A 20,827-nucleotide genomic window follows, 5' to 3' on the forward strand; every position below is an offset into this window, starting at 1 on the left:
TTTTGGGGAGGAGTAAGCACACAGAAAAAAACCTAATAGCTGCATATCAGAGCAGGCTGTGGTGATCCGTGAGTGTAGTGCAGCCTAGAAGGTTTAATTTTGCAAATGTAAAAAGCAACAGAAAGCAGAGGCCTCATAAAAGAAGTACAGCACCAGAAATAGTGCTAACAGAATATAAAAGCATTGCTTTTTCTTGATTTGTTTTACTAGTGAAACATTATCCTTTTAGTGGAGCTTATGACCTATGAGCTATGACTCATATCTATGCCTCCTTGATCCTATTTTATTCTTCTGTGGTTTTTTGTTGTTGTTGTTGGTTGTTTGGAGTTTTTTTATAGTTATTTTCATTTTTAATGAAAACACCTATTGTGTCTCTTCTAGCTTTTCTTGAAAGCCATCGATTGATTCAGTGCAAGCATGTAATTTTTCTCCTTTTCAGCCAAATATGCTGAGGACTCCTGCTCAGTTATGATGTCTTCTGCATTTGAACCCTGTCACCATGAAGTCAGTCCCACTCCCTATGTGAAGAACTGCCGCTTTGATGTTTGTGCCTGCTCCAATGGCAAGGATTGTCTGTGCTCTGCTATTGCTAATTACGCAGCAGCCTGTGCTAGGAAGAATGTCCTGGTCCAGTGGAGGGAACCTGACTTCTGCCGTAAGTGAAATGCTCCTAAACCCCACTTATTTTCCTGGTCTCAAAGGAATTTCTTAGCAATGTCAGATGAGAAATCTAGAGTGAAGTGATTTCTGCAAGGTGCCAAGTGTTTCTTATGGCAAATCATGGGAGAGAGTATAGCTTTCCTCCACGATCAAAAACTGTTCACAGAGACTGCTCAGCACTGGGAAAGAGCAGCAGTCATCTAACATACCTCCGCAGAACTTTTGATTGGATTTCTCTTTTCAGCTGTATTTAAGTTTCAGCGACTTACCTAGAAACTTTCTGGATATCCCAGGGTAGGAATCTCCAAGTGATTTGTAGTAGTATATTAATTGCTTTTTGGTACCTCCTTCTTTCAAGACCCAAGCTTCCCAGGTCCTGACCTCATCAGTGACTCCTGACTTGAGCTGAAGTTGAGGGTATGGAGGAAGCACAAAGGCAGGTACTCAGACAAATGGTATCACAGAACAGAATCATACAAGTATAAACAAACTCATATCAGAAGCGGCCTCTGGCAGTGTTCTGTTACCACCCCTCCTCATTGCAGGGTGAACTTACCGCAGATTGCCTGGGGTCTTCTCCAGACAAGTTTTGAGTATCTCCAGGGATGGAGATCTCACAACTTCCCTGGCATCTCTCTCTCTTAGCAGTTTGATTATCACTCTGTCAGTGCAGAGGTCTGAGACCTATGTCAGATCTCCTTTTGTGCGCATCATTCAGCTAGTGGGTGAACATCATTTTTCTAACCACATATGAGCTCCATTCCTCCTTCTCCTTGTAAATTCTAATATGAAGTGATAGCTGGTTTGAGATGAGATCCTGAACCTTGATCAGCAAGGCATGAGTAGCACCACTGACCTAGGCAAACAAGAGCTTTGTTTGGTTGTTTTGGTTCCTTTTTAAACTCTTGAGTGTCAGCAAGAGGTGAGTTTTTTAATTCCCCTGAGGGTTGTTTCCAGGATGCCATCTGTAATAAATGGCAAGCCTGGTTCAACAGCTTGCAGTCAAAAAGATGAGATGTTGCTAGATGATAGAACAAAAATTCAGACTACAGGTTTAGGTTACAGAGGTGGGGTAACAGAAAGAATGGGATGGTTTTGCACACATCAGTCCAGTGTAAGATTAATAGCCAAACTGAGAAGCTGGAGCAGAAGAAGCCAACATCCTGTGTTTCTTTTCTTTCTCGGTTAGGTCAGTATGTTAGGAAAGAATCCCTTGCAATGGAATCTTGGTGGAATATGGACATGCTTTTCCCAGTAAATATTTGTGAAATCGATGGTTTTCCATTTTCCTGAGCAACTTTGCTATTAAGGAAAGAAGACAATTGAAAATTTTGGGAAAAAGCATGTATGCTTGGCAGGCCTCCAGATCTGCTCAGCGACTTCTTCCCAAACAGGGGGTGGGAAAAACATTGATTTATAAACTGAGGGTGTAGAAACTGAGAGAGAGAGAAAGAAAGGTCAATGGCCTTTCACCGGGTGGGGTCTGTACCTGTAAGGTCAGTGACAACAGCCTCTGCAGGCTGGAGAGTACTTACCACAAAGAAGAATGAAACCAGTTTATGTTAAACTGCTGCATGGTTTCACAATATTTTACCTAATTTATGTAAATGTTCAGATAGTGGAACAGTAATGTAATAAAAATCCTTTTAAAACTGCAGGTCTGGAGGCTGAAAGAAAGAGCAGTGATAATGCACCGTAATTCTTTCTGTAACTGAACAAGTCAATTTTGACAATTAATCTTTAATAGTGCAGAGCTGCTTCTTCCTTTCCGTGCATTACAGAGCGCTTTATGCTCTCATAAAGTGACGATTTCCCTGATTGCAGATCCATCAGCACCCATTAAATAATTCTGATCCCCTAGACATCTCCTGTCACATGAAGGCGAACAATCCCTCTTTTAATGGGCTTGAGAAGTGAATGTTCAGGTTGCGTAATTTGTGCTGATGGCCCAGTGCTCTGAACACATGCTCTGCTCCTGCCTTGGTCAACAGAGATTCAGTTTCTTGGGAAATGACTTGACAGAACTGGTTTGCTTCATTTGAAGTGGATAAGTGGCAGGGAAGTAACTCATCAGTATAGCACAGCATTTCTGCTGCATATCAAACTAACAAGCCTTCATCTCCCATGTCTTTGAAATTGTTTTGGTTACAGATTGATTGTTGAAGATTTTGTTTGTACCCTTGCAGCCCACCATGAATAAGCAACAGAGCAAATCCCTTCATACTGCATGGAAGGAGCAGATAGGGCATACTATGAAGGGCTGTTTCTCATGCAAATACATGTGAAAAACTGGCTGGATGGCCAGGCCCAAAGGGCTGTGGTGAATGCACTTAAATCTAGTTGGCAGCTGGTCACAAGTGGTGTTTCCCAGGACTCACTCTGGATGGGGGTATCAAGTGCACTCTCGGTAAATTTGCAGACGACACCAAGTTGTGTGGGAATGTTGATAAGCTAAAGGCTAGGAAGGCTCTGCAGGGGGATCTGGACAGGCTGGATTGATGGGCTGTGGCCAATGGTATGAGGTTCAACAAGGCAAAGTGCCGGGCCTTGCACTTGGGCCACAACAGCTCCATGCAATGCTCCAGGCTTGGGGAAGAGTGGCTGGAAAGCTGCTGGGTGGAAAAGGACCTGGGGGTATTGATTGATGGAGCTGAAGATGAGCCAGCTTGTGCCCAGGTAGCCAAGAAGGCCGAAAGCATTGTGGCCTGGATCAGCAATAGTGTGGCCAGCAGGGCCAAGGCAGTGAGCATCCCCCTGCACTCAGCACTGGTGAGGCCACACCTTGAACACTGTTTTCAGTCCTGGGCCTCTCACTGTAAGAGAGATATTAGGTGCTGGAGTGTGTCCAGAGGAGGGCAGTGAAGCTGGTGAAGGGTGTGGAAGATAGGTCCTACAAAGAGCAGCTGAGGGAAGTGGGGTGGTTTGGAGAAAAGAAGGCTCAGGGGAGACCTTATCTCTCTCTACATCTACCTGAAAGAGGTTGTAGCAAAGTTAGTCTCTTTTCCCAAGTATTAAAAAGTAGGATGACAAGAAACGGCATCAAGCTGCACCAGTGAAGATCTAGACTGGATATTAGGAAAATTTTCTTCACCAAAAGGGTTGTCAAGCATTGAAACAGGCTGCCCAGAAAAGTGGTGGAGTTACCATCCATGGAGGTAGATGATGTGTAGATGTGGTGTTTAGAGATATGGTTTAGTAGGGATAAAGCATATCCCTAAAGGGATATGAACTTGGTAGTGTCAGTTTAAAGGCTGGACTCGGTGATCTCAAAGGTGTTTTCAGACCAAAATTAGTCTATGATGTTGTGTGTGTGCATGCATGCGTGTATGTATATATTGTTTTGTGACAAAGGGGAAATAGTCAACTGGTTCCTAGATGTTTCTTCAGGTTTCAGGACCTGCTGATAAGCCCACTATTTTCCTTAATGTGGTGGTGTTAGGGTAGTTTATTGTCGTTGCATGGCTTCTGTAAGAGCATTTGTATGGGAGTGCTGGATTGGGGAGTAGGTAGGGCAGACTCTGAGCAGCATTTGGGAATGGCTACATTGCATGGTGGGGCTCAGCATGGTGGATGGTGCTAGTTGAGCAACTGTGTTGAATCTAGACCTAAGAGGGTGCATCTTCAGCTGGAGTCTCTGTCCTAGGTGTGATTTACGTTTTCACCTTGTGCTGCCTGAGAAATGGGTCAGGATTCTCTTTCATTCTGGGTTCAAAACCCACCCACAAGAAACTGGATGAACTATCTGATGGGTACACATTTTTCCAGTGCTTTCCCACTATTTCCTATCTTATCCCTGGGACAGGCTGAGCTTCAGACCACAACACTGAGCTGTTTTGGTTTTATAACAGGCTCCGTAGAGACTCTCCTTTTCCTCTCATTTCCTGTCATAGCGGGATGGGGCTTTTTTTCATGTCAGTGTATTACAAAGTGTACAGACAAAAGTCCCCTCCCAGGTCAGTTGTCTTGCCTTTTTGCTGTTAAAAACAGATGTTGCCAGGAAGTGATGGAGCAGTGTACTAGGACTTGGAGCGTGAATATGGCATTAGGTAGCATAACTGGAAAAACGGAATGCTTCTAAAACCTTAGAAGGTGCACGAGCAGGTAAGATAACTTCCAAAGCTTTAGCTAAGAAAGGGATGACTGCGAAGTCATCCCTGTGGGCAGGGAGTGTTACCACTGACTAGAAAGTAGGGCAGGATATTTGGCTCAGTTACCCTATCTTTTTTGATTCTTGAAACTCTAGTAAACTGGTGTACCCAGCTGAAATCTGCCAAACCAGCTCCTTGTTTCCAGAGGCTCCTGTGTAGCAAATCATAGTTTTGGCTGAGGCTTCATGGCTGTCCTGCTTGCACATGCCTTTAGTGATGAAAATTACTTTTAAAATGGTCTTCAGCCCTGGGCTGTGACTGACAGTATCTGATTTACTGCAGAGATTGTGTTTAGGTACATTAGAAGCACTGTTCTGTGAATAGCTGCCAAGATGACTTTGAACTGCAAGTAAATCTTATCACCTACTTATTTCTGAATTAGGAGGTACTTTCTCTGCCTGCTGTGTTGATGTGAACACATATTAATTTCTTGGGCTGTGTTGTGAAAGTTTAAATAGTTTGAGCACAAGTCCCAAACTTGGGAGATCTTTGCTCTGAAGAAGTCCTCAAGTCACCTTAGATGCCTCTGGGCTGGATACTCAAGTTAGAGCTTATGCTTCCATGCATGGGACTTGGGTGCCTCAATAGAAGCTGGGGAGATGTTAGTGCAGCCATGCCTCACTTCAGTGAGTAGAAGTACCTCTTATTTGCAGAAGAATTTTGTGGAGGTATGCGTTAGATGTCGGTTAGCCTGTAGGCCTTGCTTTGTTAGCCCCAGTATTAATCAGTTCAGCCCTACCAGCAGCTGGGCAAGGCTGCAGGGCTGTAGCCTTGCTGTAGTTTTTCTTTTACTGCTGTTGCTGCTACAGTTCCCAGGTGTGTGCACTCACAAAAGAGAGGGTAGGGATTATCGGATCATTCTACGGGGATGACAAGAGGAAGGGCTTTCTCTGTAACCGCTTGATCTTGGTTTCAGCGCAGTACAAATGTGCCAACTTTTATCTGCAGCTGCTTCCCGCATGCCACGGAACAGCCTGCCTTATCACTTTTACAACTCCAACGGTTTGCTTTGGCAGGTTGCTACAAACGACAGGTTTTGTAAATCCTGGTTATCAGGAGGCCTGTTAAAAGGCCTTAACAATAATACTAACTTGAATTCTCGTCTTCTGCAATGTGTTGTCGTAACTGCCACCTAGTGCTGATGCTGGTGTATGCAAAGGAGATTCTCTCAGAATTTGCTGTTGTAGAACTAAGTGTAAGCTTTATAAACAAAGAAGCGAAAATGGTTTCAAAGGTCATAATTAGGTCTCCCTAAAAATGAAGCCATCATCAAAAATTGTTAGTGCCCAAGGTTTGGCTCCATGATCACTAAATGACTTCATTATTTGCACCTGCTTCCACAGAAATCACTGAGAGCTTCTGAAATGTGAGGCTTTAAACTATTGTAGCACCTGATTATCAAGGCAGAAACCTACATTTCTACTTATTTGGACCAAATTGTCCCTTAACCACGTTGCAAAGGAAGAGAAGTGTGAATGTGTACCTGACACTTGTAATGCTCCTAACTTGTAGATCTAAGTAGTAACAGAGGTCAGACAGAGCCTGTGGTTTTCATTCTGGATGAAAATTTGTGGATAGGTTTCCATCACAGGGTTTTCAGTCCAGTTCCAGTGTTTATTGGGAACTGCATGTAATAAGGTTTTGCTTGTGTGTGTGTATGGGTATGTATATATATATATATATTCATACATATAAGCAATGCCCTAGCCTTCACTGGTGCTGCAGAATTAAGGAGAGACAGTGTAATATAGGTTTCCATCAGTGAGTAAACTGAATAAATACATTTCAACCCCAAGCTTTTTAGATAGCTTTTCCTGTAGTTGGCTTCGTATCAAATGCCAGCCTCCCTGATGTGCACATAATTCAACAGCAATGACCTGTCCTGAAGGCCAAGTGTACCGGCAGTGTGGGGTGTTGTGCAACCAGACCTGCAGATCTTTGTCCTACCCGGATGAGGACTGTGATGAACTCTGCGTGGAAGGATGCTACTGTCCCCTTGGGCACTACCTGGATGAGCATGAGCAGTGTGTACCAAAGTCCCAGTGCTCTTGTTACTATGACGGTGAGATCTTCCAACCAGAAGACATCTTTTCAGATCATTACACCATGTGGTAAGTGCAATGTTCGTAAATCATCCTTACATGATGTGACTTAAATTTTTGGATAGCCTGAGTGGTTTAACTGGTTCCTTTACCTCTGCTGAAACTAGTGTAAAAGAGGGCAAGATTTTGGCTCCAACAAACCAAATGGTAACTTTTTCTGTTGCATCTTTATCCATATAACTTAAAATGCCACCTTAGTCAGAAAACAGTATAAAACCCTCATCTATTAACAGTTCCTGGCAATTTGAAATAGAGTTTAATTACTGACAATAGCTACTTTGTAGGCTTTTAAAATATCACTTCAATGTACTGCGATATATTTCTTAAATGTTAAAACCTAATTACAAATATTAAAAAGCATTTCTAATTGTTGAATTGAATAGCTGTACACTGAGAGTAGGAATGTAATTGCTGAGCTGTTCCTGGTAAGTCCTGTTTAGGGAACTGTGCCTTACTCATTTCTCCTATACCACAGAAGTCATATAAGTTGCAGGCACTAAATGGTCTCTCACCTTTTTCCACAATAGACCTGACTATTATCTTGCCCAGCTTTAGGCCTGTGCAGATAGAATTCAGCAGGAGAGGGCTAGCATTCAGCTGTATTACCATTATATCACATCAACTATCTTAAGGAAGGTTTCCCTTTAAGGTTGATAAGCACAGTGGATGGAGTGCAACAGATCATCCCCAATGAGAGGTGTAATTTTGGTATCTTATCAAGTTCCCTGCAGGCCTATCTGAAAAAAACCAGTGTGAGTGAAAGCTAAATGTCACTTTGTTAAATATAAGCTCTATTTGTTTTTCTTAGCTATTGTGAAAATGGTTTCATGCACTGCAGTACAAACAGAATTCCTGGTGCCTTCCTGCCAGATGTTTTCGCTGATGAGAGGCCATCTGCCAGAAGTTAGTATGCCTTAAAAAATTAATATTTTTTCTGTTTGGCTTTTCTTCTTTTCTTCTCTTCAGTCTCAGTAATCTCGGATAGGGAAGAAGCACCAGAGGTTGCAGTGGCTGGTGATGTTGACTTCTTCCTACTTTTATTTTTTTTAAAATATAGAAACAAAAGGTTAACATGGGAGGGGTGCAGATAGGCACTTCAGTCTCTCTTTAGTTGAAGAGGTTAAGGACTCCCTTGGAGGTGATCTGGGGCCCACAGTTGCTATTTGAAGATCACGCTACACCAGTAGCGAGCCAGCTTTATACCCCCTGCTTCTGACTAGTGGGTTTCAAGCTCTCTTTTCTGGTGCAGATGACGCTTTTTGTTGCCTGCAGGTTAGACACATCAAGTGTGTCTTCCAGCCACCAGGCATTTCTGCATAAAACCCCCTGGAGCCTGACAATTTCCTTGCAGACCTAGGGGGTTTGAGACCGGATGCATCTCAGAGGGGACTGGGATAGTGGGGATTTGATGAAGTCCAGGAACATCCCTTCATGAATATCAGGAGTAAGCCCAAACATAGTGCCTTCTGTGGCATACTGCCAAATGCAGTATGTTGTTCAAGGTGTTTGGACAAAGTTTTTGGTTGGTATTTCCCAGAGCCTTGGAGCAAAGGGTTATTGTTTGCCTTTGCATCTTCTGATAAACTACCACTCACCCTTACTGCCAAGCTTCTAGTGGAAAACACTGTAAATCTGACTGGTTGGTACAGGGTAGTCACCTGCTTGATGTTGCTTGGTAGACAATCAGTAACAGTGTCCCTGGTTGGCCCATACTGTTCTCCGGGTGAAGCATTCTGGGTGTATATCTCACCAAACTTCTAATTTAATGCTGTTAAGACATAATTTTCCTGCTTTAGGGTGTTAAGATTTACAAAACCTCAGAGAGGCATATTGTTAGCACTGCTTGAAATAATAACCTGGAGTTTCTTGGGAAATTTTGATCTACCAGAACCTAAAGTCTCAGGGTTTAAAAACTTTGTTTTTAAGCTTAGCACATTGTTACTAGGTCACCACTGTAGTTATATGCATTGGAAGTGGGTCTAAATACAGTAATATATGATGCTGTTGCTTCTCAGAATATCAACTTTGTGCTGACATTGCTAGTATACACTGCCTACAGACTGAAATACATTTTGCACTGAGGTGTGCTCATAGCCCCAGTGCAATCTGAAATTGCACTGTTTATGTTGCTATAATACTATTTACCCTAGTGCAGCTTCTTTTGCTTCTATATTAGAATATGCATGCTTTTATGACAGCCTAACTGAGGTCACTGCCATTTCAGGGAAATGAGAGCTCTTGCCTTTACAATGTCATGCATGGTGGTGTAGTGGTTTTGCTTCAGGCTATATTCTAAATTAGTTTTCTAATAAAAATGTTGATCTGTCCTTTAGAAAAATACTGTGCTAACAATACTTAAGTTCCAATTACAAGTGTTGTAAATTTATTGTTTTAAAGTAAAAAGGAGCTTGACATGCAGATCCCCTATGGAAAGATTTATCTGTCCTGCAAACAACCCAAGAGCTGAAGGGTTGGAGTGTGCCAAGACTTGCCAGAACTACGACTTGGAATGCATCAGCCATGGCTGCATATCTGGATGCCTCTGTCCAAAAGGAATGGTAAGCAGGCTTAACTGCAAGAGAGAGAAACAGATCCTCTTTGCTTTCTTGCCTTCATTCTTTCCTACCAGCAGTCATCTTGCGGCTTGGAAATACACGGTTGTGAAGTATTGACTCTGCCAAATTTTGGCTGGTGTAAAGTGTATTTATTAGTGTATCTGCATAGAAGATGAAGTTTAGCTTGTAATAATAATTGATAAACAAAAAGCTAGACCTTTCTGCTGATACTAGTTGCCTCCTTGTGAAGTCTCCATCTCTACTGTTGCTTTTCTGTGTGTGATACCAAACTGAGAGTTCCCCATGAAAAAGAACGTGGGACATGAAACCTGCTAACATGATGCTGGCGGGTGTCCTGGAATTGCAGGTGGTGTGCTAAGCCTGCTTTTTTTCCACTGATAAGATGATTTCCGGAGTCCAGGGTTATGTCCCCTTTTGACCCACGAATTTAATCTTTAGTTTAGTCATTTTTAAACAGAGCAAACAAGCAAACAGCAAATAATTATTTGCTCAGTCAGTGACTGCGAGCTCAGTGTCAATTTAGAGCTCTGATAAAAAGCAGATGGAGCAGAATAGACAGCAGATTGCTGCTGTTGTTCTCTGAGCAATAGGAAAGAAACTTTAGCGTTCCGTTCTGTGCAATGCTGTTCTTGCAGGTGGAGACTTATGTACAGGATCTCACCAGGGGCTGAGGGTGTAGTCCCAGGCATCGTGTGAATAGGGTAGAGGTGGAGCACGTGGTCAGATCTTTATGAAGTTAAATAAATGGCACTTTTGAGTTCTTTGTCCAGGAAAACTGATGAGATTAAGAAGTTTGCGATGTTCAGTGCATGCAATGCAGGTGAGCATACCAAGTAAATGCTGGAGAGAGTTGAGTCGTGTCTCTATTTTGTTTGAGGCCTACAATACAACTGTGAGACTTCACATCTGTGGCACTTTGAGACATTGCTGGTACAGTTTTCTGGCTCAGAGTGGTGTAAGGTAAAGCAAGGTGTTTTCAAAAACTACAAAGTTTAGTAATGAAAAGATTACTTTTGTTCTTTTTAATCTTTTATACCTGCTCAAGGATCAGGCTTAGATTATTATGCACTTGATGTTGACAGCAAATGAAAGTACAGATTATTACTTCTAGGGCTGAGATGCATGCTGAGATGCATGTTTAGACTTCAGCTCTAATGAATTTACTTTAACCACTATTTAGCTACTAGTATAAATTCTATTTTAAAAAGCAATTATCTTTACTTGGAGCATGCATTTTTATAAAGGTATGTTGTTCTTCCCCCCAGATTCCTTTCATTGTATTACTGGAACACCCCCCCAAATTCTTATAATAAATTAATAATGAAAGTAATTTCTAGAATTAATATTTTTAATATTGTTACCGTATTCTGATGCTAAGCATAGGTTTAAGTAAATAGATGTTACTTCTTAGTAAAATGCCAGCTTGTAGGCAAAAACTCAGGCTTGTGAAGTGTTTTGTATGTGGAAAGCAAAAAATACAGAACAGAATTTAAACTCATCTGTATCAACATTGAGCAAATTTTTACCACAATTTTAAAACCAAATGTTGCTTCTTCTCACATTTCATTTTTTAAATGTCTTTCCTTTTAGAGAATAAAATTCCTAAATAGTAGTATATTAAATAAACTTCCAAATGTTTGTGTACTAGTAAAATTCCAAGAGCTCTAGTGTGAATTGATTTGTCTCTGTACATCACAATCAGAATTCTTTGATTTTTTGAAGGAGCTTGAGATTTAGTTTCAGTTCCAGGATATGGTAATAGTAACACTTCAGAGATAGTAATGGAAAACCCCCTTATGATAACTGCTCAACAGGAAAAAAATGGAGTGGGACTCCTCGCCCCCAAAAACCCTCCCCAGATCAGCTTTCTGGTAATTAACCCTCACATTTAGTATAGAATGTCGTATTTCTTTTCAGTAAGTTGAAACTATCATTCAAACAATTGTTTCATAAAATTCTTGCCATGAGAAGCAGTCTTTGGCATTTTGGAGTTGGGAGCTCCAGCTGACCTTGCAGTGATGGGACACATGCAACAAGATGGTTTGTCAAGTTTCGGGTAAAAGAATGAGGCTTGGTTCGTTTTGGTTTTCTTAAATAGTAAAATTAAGTTTTTGTCCACTAGATGACAGTATGGTTCAATCTTCCAGTAAACTCGCTCTATACAGTCTTGGTCTTCTGTGCGTCCGGTCTGACAGGGAAAAAAAAGTGATGAGATACATGTTTGTCAAAGCCGCAACGGGAGAATGTGGTATCTAGGTGATTTTGCTGTAACTACTGCCATGCAAAGGCAGGATCAATCTCGGTGCTTTCGTTATGTGAGTGCCCTTCAGCCTTCTGGTTCCACAGGGCCTTCCAGCTTCTTGTCAAAGAGCAGTTTCCTCCTCACCACCTGTAGGTAGCTAACCAGGATGGTTTTAGGGAGGCTTATTTTTTCACTCTGCAATGAGACTTTGTGCACCCAGGATTGCTTGCCAAAGGTGGGAGGATTTGGGGTGATAAACAGGTTCTCCTTTCCATCCTGCCTCTCTCTACGTTAAAGATGCTGGGCAGACTGGAAGAAAATGCTTGCAACGTCACAGTCTCTGTTTCTCAGACTTGTACCAACAAAGCTGAGCAGTAAAGGGATCAGGAAAAGGTTTTAGCATTTCTTTTACCAGCCAATCTCCCTTGTTGGCATTCTGTAATGCTGCTTCCTATGCAAACACTCATGGAAGTGAGCTACTCTTTGTACAAATGTGTGTGGGAAGCAATAGGTTACTGAACATTTATGGGAATAAATATTTGCACATATTGTCACTCTGTAAGGAATTGTGCCTTTTTACTGAAGACTTTTGTTTTTCTTTCGTGGTATAGTAGCTTACAAAAATTAGGAATTGCCATGGATAACTTACTAGTAAAAATCAAATAAAATCTCCTTGCTTCTCTAAAGTGGTTTGTACCATCAGGAAACACAAAGATATATAGTTTACAGAAACAACTCTCCCATACAATTTGCAAACACATATAGCAGGTAAGATGTGATTAAGTGCAATGTTATCTCAACGTATATAAAGAGATGTTTACAGATTAGTTAGCTGAGTTACGAGTCTTAAATAGAGGAATTCATAGTCTAAAAATCTATATGTACAGCCTGCCAATTTTGAATAACATATCTAAAAATAATTTAAAAGAAATAAATCAGGTATTGCTCATTAACATGATGCTGCAGTTGGCTGGATTTGAATTGGAAGTTTTGTTGGGGTGAAAAATTGCTAATCAATCAATCAATCGATTATTTTCCCAGCCAGAAAATGCAAACAAATCCTAATTTCTTTCAACTTGAAAAATAAGTTTTCCAGTTCATCTTGACCTAATATTTTACAATGTTTTTATTTCTTGAAAATAAAACTGTTTGATATGCCATGAAAAGTAATTCTTCTTCTTCTGTCTTTGATCATCTGGAGGGTGGGAAATTCTCCATACTTGTCACCCTTTTGCAGAGCAGAAAAGATAAATAATAACATATGTGCAGAAGTGTGAGGGAAAATATGCTTTCTCAGATTAGTTTACTGCATTCCATTTTTTTCCCATTGGAAAATATTAATAAATATACAAATGGAGTGTTAACCACCTTTCTGGGAAAAAAAAGGGGAACAGAACAAACAGAAAGCACAAAATCCAGACACTCCAAAACTAGAAAACATATTTATTTCAGTTTCCAACAACTGAAGCAAAATTAGCATTTAAAACTGAAGTTAAACATTTTATTGTAGTCTGACTGCTGAAATAGAATTATTTATAAAATTATGAGAAGTTGGTAGAAAAAGGAAAAAAACCTAGACCAAGCCAAAAACCCCTAATCGGAAAAATTTGAAAATTTTTTTTTTCTTCCAAACTGTTTTCAACAGAAATTTACTAGAGTGCTCTTTTGATTTTCCTGCTAGCTCTTTTATATGTTGTTCAGTGTAGGCTTATCCTATATTATAACATGACAGAGTTCATGAGGAGGTGGGTGCCATCTTTCTGGTATGTACATCTGCCCAAGGATAACGCTTCATAAAACAAACATAAGAAGCTTACAGCTATTGTAAAAAACAAAAGTCAAGTGAAAACCAGCACGCATTGAGTGGTCTGTCCTAGCATGTTTTTGACTTGTCTTTGCACAGAAATGGTGACAGACTGGTTTTGTTAAAATGTATCAGCAATTGGGTTCTAATCTGACCCACGTCCTTTGCTTAATCCTATACTCCTTTATACCTTTGGCTGACTTTCTGCTGAAGCCCTTAGGTGTATCAGGAGGAAGAGTGAAAATATAAGCTTCCTTTGACAGTGCAATACTCATCAAAATTGTGTGACCAAAAGAAGTTAAAATTCAGCCTCATCAAGGCAGAGTTTAGGAGAGAAGAAACTTAAAGGTTCTGAAATCTGTAACACTGTCCTTCCTTTTGCAAGATTTGTCAAGGATTAACCATTAAGAAGGTAGAGCAAGGAGATGATGAACATTTCTGTTAGATCCCCAAGTCGAGGAGGGTCAGGAACATCAGCTAGTCAGCCACTTATAATCCCATGGACATACTCTCAGGAGAATCATTATAAGGGTTTGAGATGGTGCGATCAGCAGCTGTTCTCATTACAAACCTGTGTCTTTTCTTGTGGTTGCCTCTCGGACACTTGTGCCTCCCATGACCTCAGGCACTAGGACTGCTAGATCTCCTGTATTAGATGCTCTCTATTGATGGATTGACAGACTTTCACAGGAAGTCCAGCTGTTTGTGTGTAATGCCACTGGCCTTGTGGTACCACATGTGTTGTGCTTAACCGACCTGCAGCATGACATTGGTCTGCCAGATATACCAGCCTTTGGGTGTGGGGTCAACATGACCAGTAGATTGTTTGTTACTATTAACAGAATCACAATCTGTTGAGTTTTGCAGGAAAAATAATTAGTCTTCTGGTCAGAGCTTATTTTGGGTATTTATGTCCAGCTTTCTAAATCCACCCGCTCTCCAGTGTTCAGACCAGGTAGTCTTCTGTCTTTGTCAGTGTATTAATAGCTGCTGCACTGTAGTTTCATGGTGGCCATACATTCGTGATGGAAATACTAATACCAGCCTATTAAGATTTTAGAGTTGAGGATAGGCTGTGATTAGCTTCATATCAATCTGTGAGAGAGCAAGTAGAAGACGTCCTAATCCTGCCTTTATTAACCACATGTCTAATCTCAAGTTTTATATCCAGAAGCTAGCCCTCAAGTTTATTATGAACTATGTTGATGAACACTATGGCAAAAATTCAGAAATGTAGTTTTGAGCGTGAAGTCATCATTGTTTTTTTTCCTGAGTGCCACCAGGAAGGAAGGAATTAAACACCCCTGGAAACATATGGTCTTCTCTAGCCTGTTTTCTTCCCATCCTTTGTGGAGATTAAGTCTGAGGCAGAGCCTCAGCTCTGTCATCTAGAAAAGCATTTCTTTGTTTCCATCTAGCTTCTATTGGTGTGGGTTTATTTGGCATAATATGGCTTTCCATAAAGCCATAAAGCATGTGGAGCTGCATATGAATAAAGGGTCTCTGATCTGTGAAATCCTTTTTATAAGTAGTTCCCTGTGGCCATTCTAGGTCCCCATAGGAAAAGGTAGAGCTGTTCTACTTTATTAACCTGGCTTTCAGACTGCATTGATCTCATTGTCTTGTATTTATGGTAAAAAAGAAACTATTTTAATGATTTTATAGAAAGAGTTTAAAGTGGGAAAGTGATATTTTGTGACTTTTGAATGAGAGGGAAGGGAAGGCCTCTCTGTTTCAGTATTCCATGAAGTATGAGACAAACCTGCCCCCTGGCTTTGGAGAAACACGACCAAATGAAAAACAGCATAGCCAGCCTTGGTTTTGTTTGATACTCCAAAACTGCCTGTCTTCAAAATGGAAAGGAAGTAATCACAGAAAAAACCCAGAAAAAAGGAATTAGAAAAATAGAATAGTCTAAGGCATTACTTCTTACTGAATTTGTTTGCTTGTTTAAGTGGAATAAATAGTTTATTGTTGTACCAGGAGAAACTAAGATCAGTAGGGTATGACTGAAAAAGAAAAAAAATTGTAGGCAGAACGTAATGACATATTTCCCAGCAACAGAGCCTGTGAGAGTGAAATAATGTCTCAAGTGGACTGATATTTATCTTGCTTTCTAGGAAATAAATAGGGATTTGAAAGTAAATGAGTGACTACTGCAGTTTTCAGAGGCGAGTCAACAGGGGAGTTGGAGGGCTGTTGTCTGTGACAAAATGTGCAGTTGCACTTGAGTTCTAGTACTACAGCTCCTTGTCTCCTCCTCAGTGTTCATATTTTAGCCCAGCTGAGTCGTGTGTCTGGTTGCTTTTCTGGTAAGCCATCCTTCAGTTTTCTGTATGTGATAAGCATGTTCTATTCATCTGTCCTCCATCTTCAGGTTAGCCTAATTTATCTTCATCGCATCCTTGTTTTGGTCAAATTGGACTTTCTCATCATGATGTTCTTCTCTAATCTAATTTATTCTCCCAGCATTTTAAACAGGTGTTCAGCCTCTGAAACAAGACTGAGATTTATGTACCCATAGCTCTAATTATGTTAATGGGAAAAAATATTAGCAATGCTGTACCTTTCTTGCCCTAGTCTTGAAGCATTTCCTCTATCCTTTCCTTTATTCTTTATCCACATTTTGTGCTTGCTCTTCTGCATACCAGTACATACTGACAGACCCATATGCTGACAAACTGTGTTTTGCGTAGGTGCGACATGAAAACAAGTGCGTTGCTCCTGAAAGATGCCCATGTTTTCACAATGGAAGAGAATATGCCAAGGGGGAGACAGTGACTAATGACTGCAACACCTGGTGAGCCACTGGAACTTTGTTTTTTTGCTTTTTCTAGGGCTCCTAATATGTTTAATAAAACCAAATATTATTTGCTTAAGAGGTCTGTTTTATATAAAATCAGGTTTTGAAGTATAGTAATGCACATATTGCACAGACCAGCATATTCTATTGCATGGAATAAAGATCAGTGCAATATCTGTTGAACTGTATGTGGTACCTTACAAATAGGTAGTCTGTGTGTCTGAGGAGGTCATCATCGCCGCTAGCTATTGAATTTGCTCCTTGATTTTGCAACACAAGATAACAACATAAGAGATCCTCTGGAGTGGCAGGAATGGAGTCTGCACTTTGCTGCTAAACTTTGCCGCTAAACTTTGCCGTTTGCTTTCCTTTTTTGCCAACCAGGGCCCTTCAAATCAGTCCTTTTCAGCGTGCATCAACGGAAGGGGTGTGGTATGCCAGCTATAACATGACAGAAGCTTTTCAGAAAAATGCTAAACAATCAGGCAGAAACAGAGTTGACCTTTGATATCTCAAGTGAACTCTCAATCTATTGATATAATTTTTCCTATTAAAAAAAGAGAAAAAAAGAAGAGGGAGTTGGTGATTCCTTCTAATAATAAAAGAGTAAGAGCTCTGTGTCTTTCACCCACATCCCTATCTATCCTGTTTGGTTCTTGAAAAAGAATTTGTAGGTTCAGAAAAGTGCTGGGCTGTGAGATTTGCACGGAGGGAAGCCCTCAGCACAGCCTTGGGTAAGGGGTTGCCTGCACAGCACTCTTGCTGCGTTGGAGGTGCTTTGCTCGCATGTGTGCTTGTAGAGGGAGCAGTGGTTCTTTTCTGTAGAGCTCTAAAGAGTCCAAGGTGTAATTCCCTTCCAACCCAAATCATTCTATGTTTCTGTGGTTCTATGGTTCTGTGTTTCTGTTATCCTTTGAATGACTGGGTGGAGTTGGATTATGGAATCAGCACCATTGAAGAGTCATTTGGTTTGGGTTTTGTTTTGTGCATTGATCTCTGGGCAACAATGACTTCAAGTATTTTTTTAGACAAGTGGGACTGTTCCTAACTAGTGTAAGTGAGACTTAGATAAAAGGTTTTATGGTTTTGCATGGAAACAGTGACCTCTCAACATTTTGTTTCATTTTTTTTTCCTTTGCAGCTACATATTGCATTGTGAATCATGTACTATAATTAGACCTGGGGAAAAGTAGGTTTAAAAGAAGGAAGACAGAGGAAAAATTGATATTGTTATATAGATGCCATTTTAACTGACCTTTCCTCTAATACGTAGAATTTTCTTCAATATCAGAGTCAAGAACATGTTAGAAATCATGCTTTTTCTCACTGATAAAAATTTCTTCCTCTCAATTTAGGTATTTTCCTAGAATGTGAAAGCTAAATTGGAAATAAGGTCCCTTCAAAAATGTCACTAGGGCTTTTTTGAACTATGTGACTTTGAAAAGTTTCATGATAGTTCTCAGCAAATATGAAGTCAAATGTCATTTAGAAAGTGATATAGGAAATTACTATTGCTTTGAGAATTAATAAGAATTGAGAGTCTGCATTTTGGAAGTCAGATCTTCTTTTTCTTTTGGTATTTTTTTTTTCTTTTTGTACTGCTGTTGCAGGAGTTCTCATTCTCACTTGTTCTTAGCCAGATGTGAACACCTGCAAACGCAATATATGAGCTAGAGGTGTCACATTTGGCATTTACATTTGAGTTGACATATGGGAGACCCTAATTCATGAACAGTGGAATGTCTCCAAGTCTAAGCCAGTGGCAAAACTTTTGTTATGCTATGTATTGGGAATTCATTGTAGAGCTCGGTGAAAATTTTGGAATAACATTTATGAACAGTACACGGCAGAAATTTGCTAATCTGACTTTTGCTACAGCACATGCTTTATAATCTGTCCATGCACTTACATGCAAAATCTTGGTCTTGCTCTACCTGTTAGCAGAGATTTAATAGCAGAAGGTGCAATCAGTTTCATGTTACCGAAATTTCATTCTTGAAGAAAATGCATTGCACAATATTTATTATACTGTGAAGTGCTACCAAGATTAAACAATGGTTATGCTTGGATTAAGGCATTACTGCAGAACTTCATTCAGTACCTAGTTTTTCTTTGGTTAGCAATTTGATCTTGGGAAAGTTCTTCAGGTTCTTTTATCCCTGAGTTTTATATCTGTAAAGCAGGGATAGAATTTCTCTTTCCCTGCCATTACAGAGTTAGATTAGAAACTTCCTGGGTTAGTGATGGTGTCCATCTGCATTCAGATAGCATTCAGTAGATGAATGTTTCTCTAGCCTCAAGCAACATATTGCTTATTAGATGATGATATTAATATTATTAGATTAGATTAATAGATATGGTGTCAGATGCTATTCTGAGTCCTCAAAATTAACTACAAATGAGTGAGCAAGTTTTATGGTTTTTTGTGCTTATTTTGCCTTGCTTTTTATTTAGTTTGTTTAGTTTCTTGCTAATTAGCACATTAATTTAATTCACTGGTCAAAAGCTCGTGGATGCCAAAAGATCCCCTTTCTTACCTGCAGCTTCTGTAGCAAAGCTTGTAGTTCTCCAGGATACCTCTGGGAAAGGGCAAGAGGATCATGTGGATGCCCTGAAGTCTGTTTTTCATTTCTCAATTTCCCTCTTTTCCTCATTTTAGCATAAGCATATTTACCTTATTTATCAGGGTACCATGTAAGATTCAGATTATTAGGCATCACAACAATGCACGGATACAAATGTTCTTGGAAATTCTCAGAAATTTAATAATGATTGGTGTTGAATATGGCTGATTTGGTGTCATCATGAAGACTAGGAACCCTACTGTTTTTCTTCTGTGTGTTACAGTGATATAATCGAACTAGAACCAAATAAGTTACACAAAGGCAAGAGAATTGGCTTTCTCTGCATTTTGAATATCCACTCAGAAGATGGCCACCATGTGGGATTTTTGTTATATAAGAATATATTTGTTATATAAGAATATATTTTATTATATAAGAATATATTTGTTATATAAGAATAAGAAAATAAAACAGAAGGCAAAAAGAGTATAGAAAGAGTGAAATGAAAAAAAGAAAAAACAAACCCAAACACCATCCTTTTTGTAGTGTTTTTGTATGATAATAACAGTGCAGTACATCTGCTATAGCAATGTAGATATAATGGTATCGACACCTTAGCCCTGTGTTTGGTTGCTCTTCAGAATTATCCTTCCCCTGAGAAAACAAGGCAGCATCTTGTTTTGCTCTGCCTGTCAGGATGTCCCTTTTCTTTTCTTGCATATTCTGTGCTTGTGAGGAAGTCTAGGAGGTGTCCTGGACAGCTTCACTTGCAAGCTGTACAGGCAGGCAGCTACTGGTGTATCTCCTTTCATGATCAGGATGAGTGTCACATCTCGTATTTGTATGTCGTATTTGTATGTTGCCAAACCTGAATCCTCCTATAGGGCAGATGTTCTGTTTTGATCACCACAGCAGACCTCAGGGGACAGTAACACACTCTAAGACATTTCTCATACGGTGTATGTATGTGTGTACCTATGTACAGAAAAAGAAATATATCTATGTGTGTTTTCTTGGCAGCCTGTGAGGTAATGTCTCCAATTGCTAGGTCAGATATGCTATCCTGAAGAGTGAATTTAATTTAAGAGCAGAGAAACCTCTTTGGAGAAGGGTGGTATTATGCTTCAGTATATATTCAGAACAAAAATTTGCTGGGTTGAATTACTGTCCTGGTTACTCGGTCCCAGAAGTTGATCACTAGACTAAGCACATGTCATTTGGCATCTGCTGGATATTAAATTTACTACTATTTTGGCTTTTAATGAGGGAAAAATGGACAGTACTACAAACAAAAAAAGAGGGTTGCTGGCATTATACTCCATATTTAACCTGTAATGGCCTATAAAGGGTAATCAATCTGTTTTTCTGAAGGGTTGCACAGAGCAGAGTAGGATATCCAAAATAAAATACTAATACAAAATATTCTAGCAGCCTCTGTCCAGGCCTCTTTTTGTAATAGGGAAGTTCAAAAAACACATACTCCTACATGCAGCTTGTAAGAAAAAGGGAAGAACATTCCTTATTCATTTAATGTTTTAATGCACTATTTGGACTTACACACCCAGTGCTAACACACACTAATTTATGTTTATGAAAGTGTTATCTGATGCACAGTAGTGTAACATAGTTATGGAAGTCTATCTAAAGAAGGGTTCTAGCAGCTCAGGTGTGTAGCCCTTTGAGAGTACCTTCTCGAGGCCAAACACAAGCAGAAAGGATCTGCTGGGGATATACCTGAGGTCAGACAGCAGCACTGACAATTGCAGAGGTTCCACACAGAGCTGCGGCCCGTGTCTGGATTAAGACACACAGGGGAACAGTGCTCCTGTTTGGTCCACAGTTGGTTATTCCCTGAGCCAGCCCCAGGAAAAAGGTGAAATAGTAGCTTATCACCACTTGTATGTCTTCTGGAGAGTTTTCAGGTCATG

The 20,827-nt window shown here is 40.1% G+C and overlaps 1 protein-coding gene across 1 annotated transcript in view; it reads left to right on the forward strand.

Moving 5' to 3' along the window:
* VWF (von Willebrand factor) overlaps nt 1-20,827 on the forward strand; it is a gene marked incomplete at both ends in the record, with an annotated part of 137,037 nt that overhangs the window by 36,456 nt on the left and 79,754 nt on the right. Inside the window, 5 exons of the mRNA XM_080609897.1 lie at nt 440-655; nt 6,679-6,919; nt 7,719-7,813; nt 9,308-9,468; nt 16,229-16,332. Coding sequence (XP_080466023.1) covers nt 440-655; nt 6,679-6,919; nt 7,719-7,813; nt 9,308-9,468; nt 16,229-16,332 — 817 coding nt within the window. The remainder of the gene's footprint in view (nt 1-439; nt 656-6,678; nt 6,920-7,718; nt 7,814-9,307; nt 9,469-16,228; nt 16,333-20,827) is intronic.

This window comes from Psittacula echo, assembly GCF_963264785.1.
Source record: "Psittacula echo genome assembly, chromosome: 1".
Lineage (NCBI taxonomy): Eukaryota > Metazoa > Chordata > Aves > Psittaciformes > Psittacidae > Psittacula > Psittacula echo.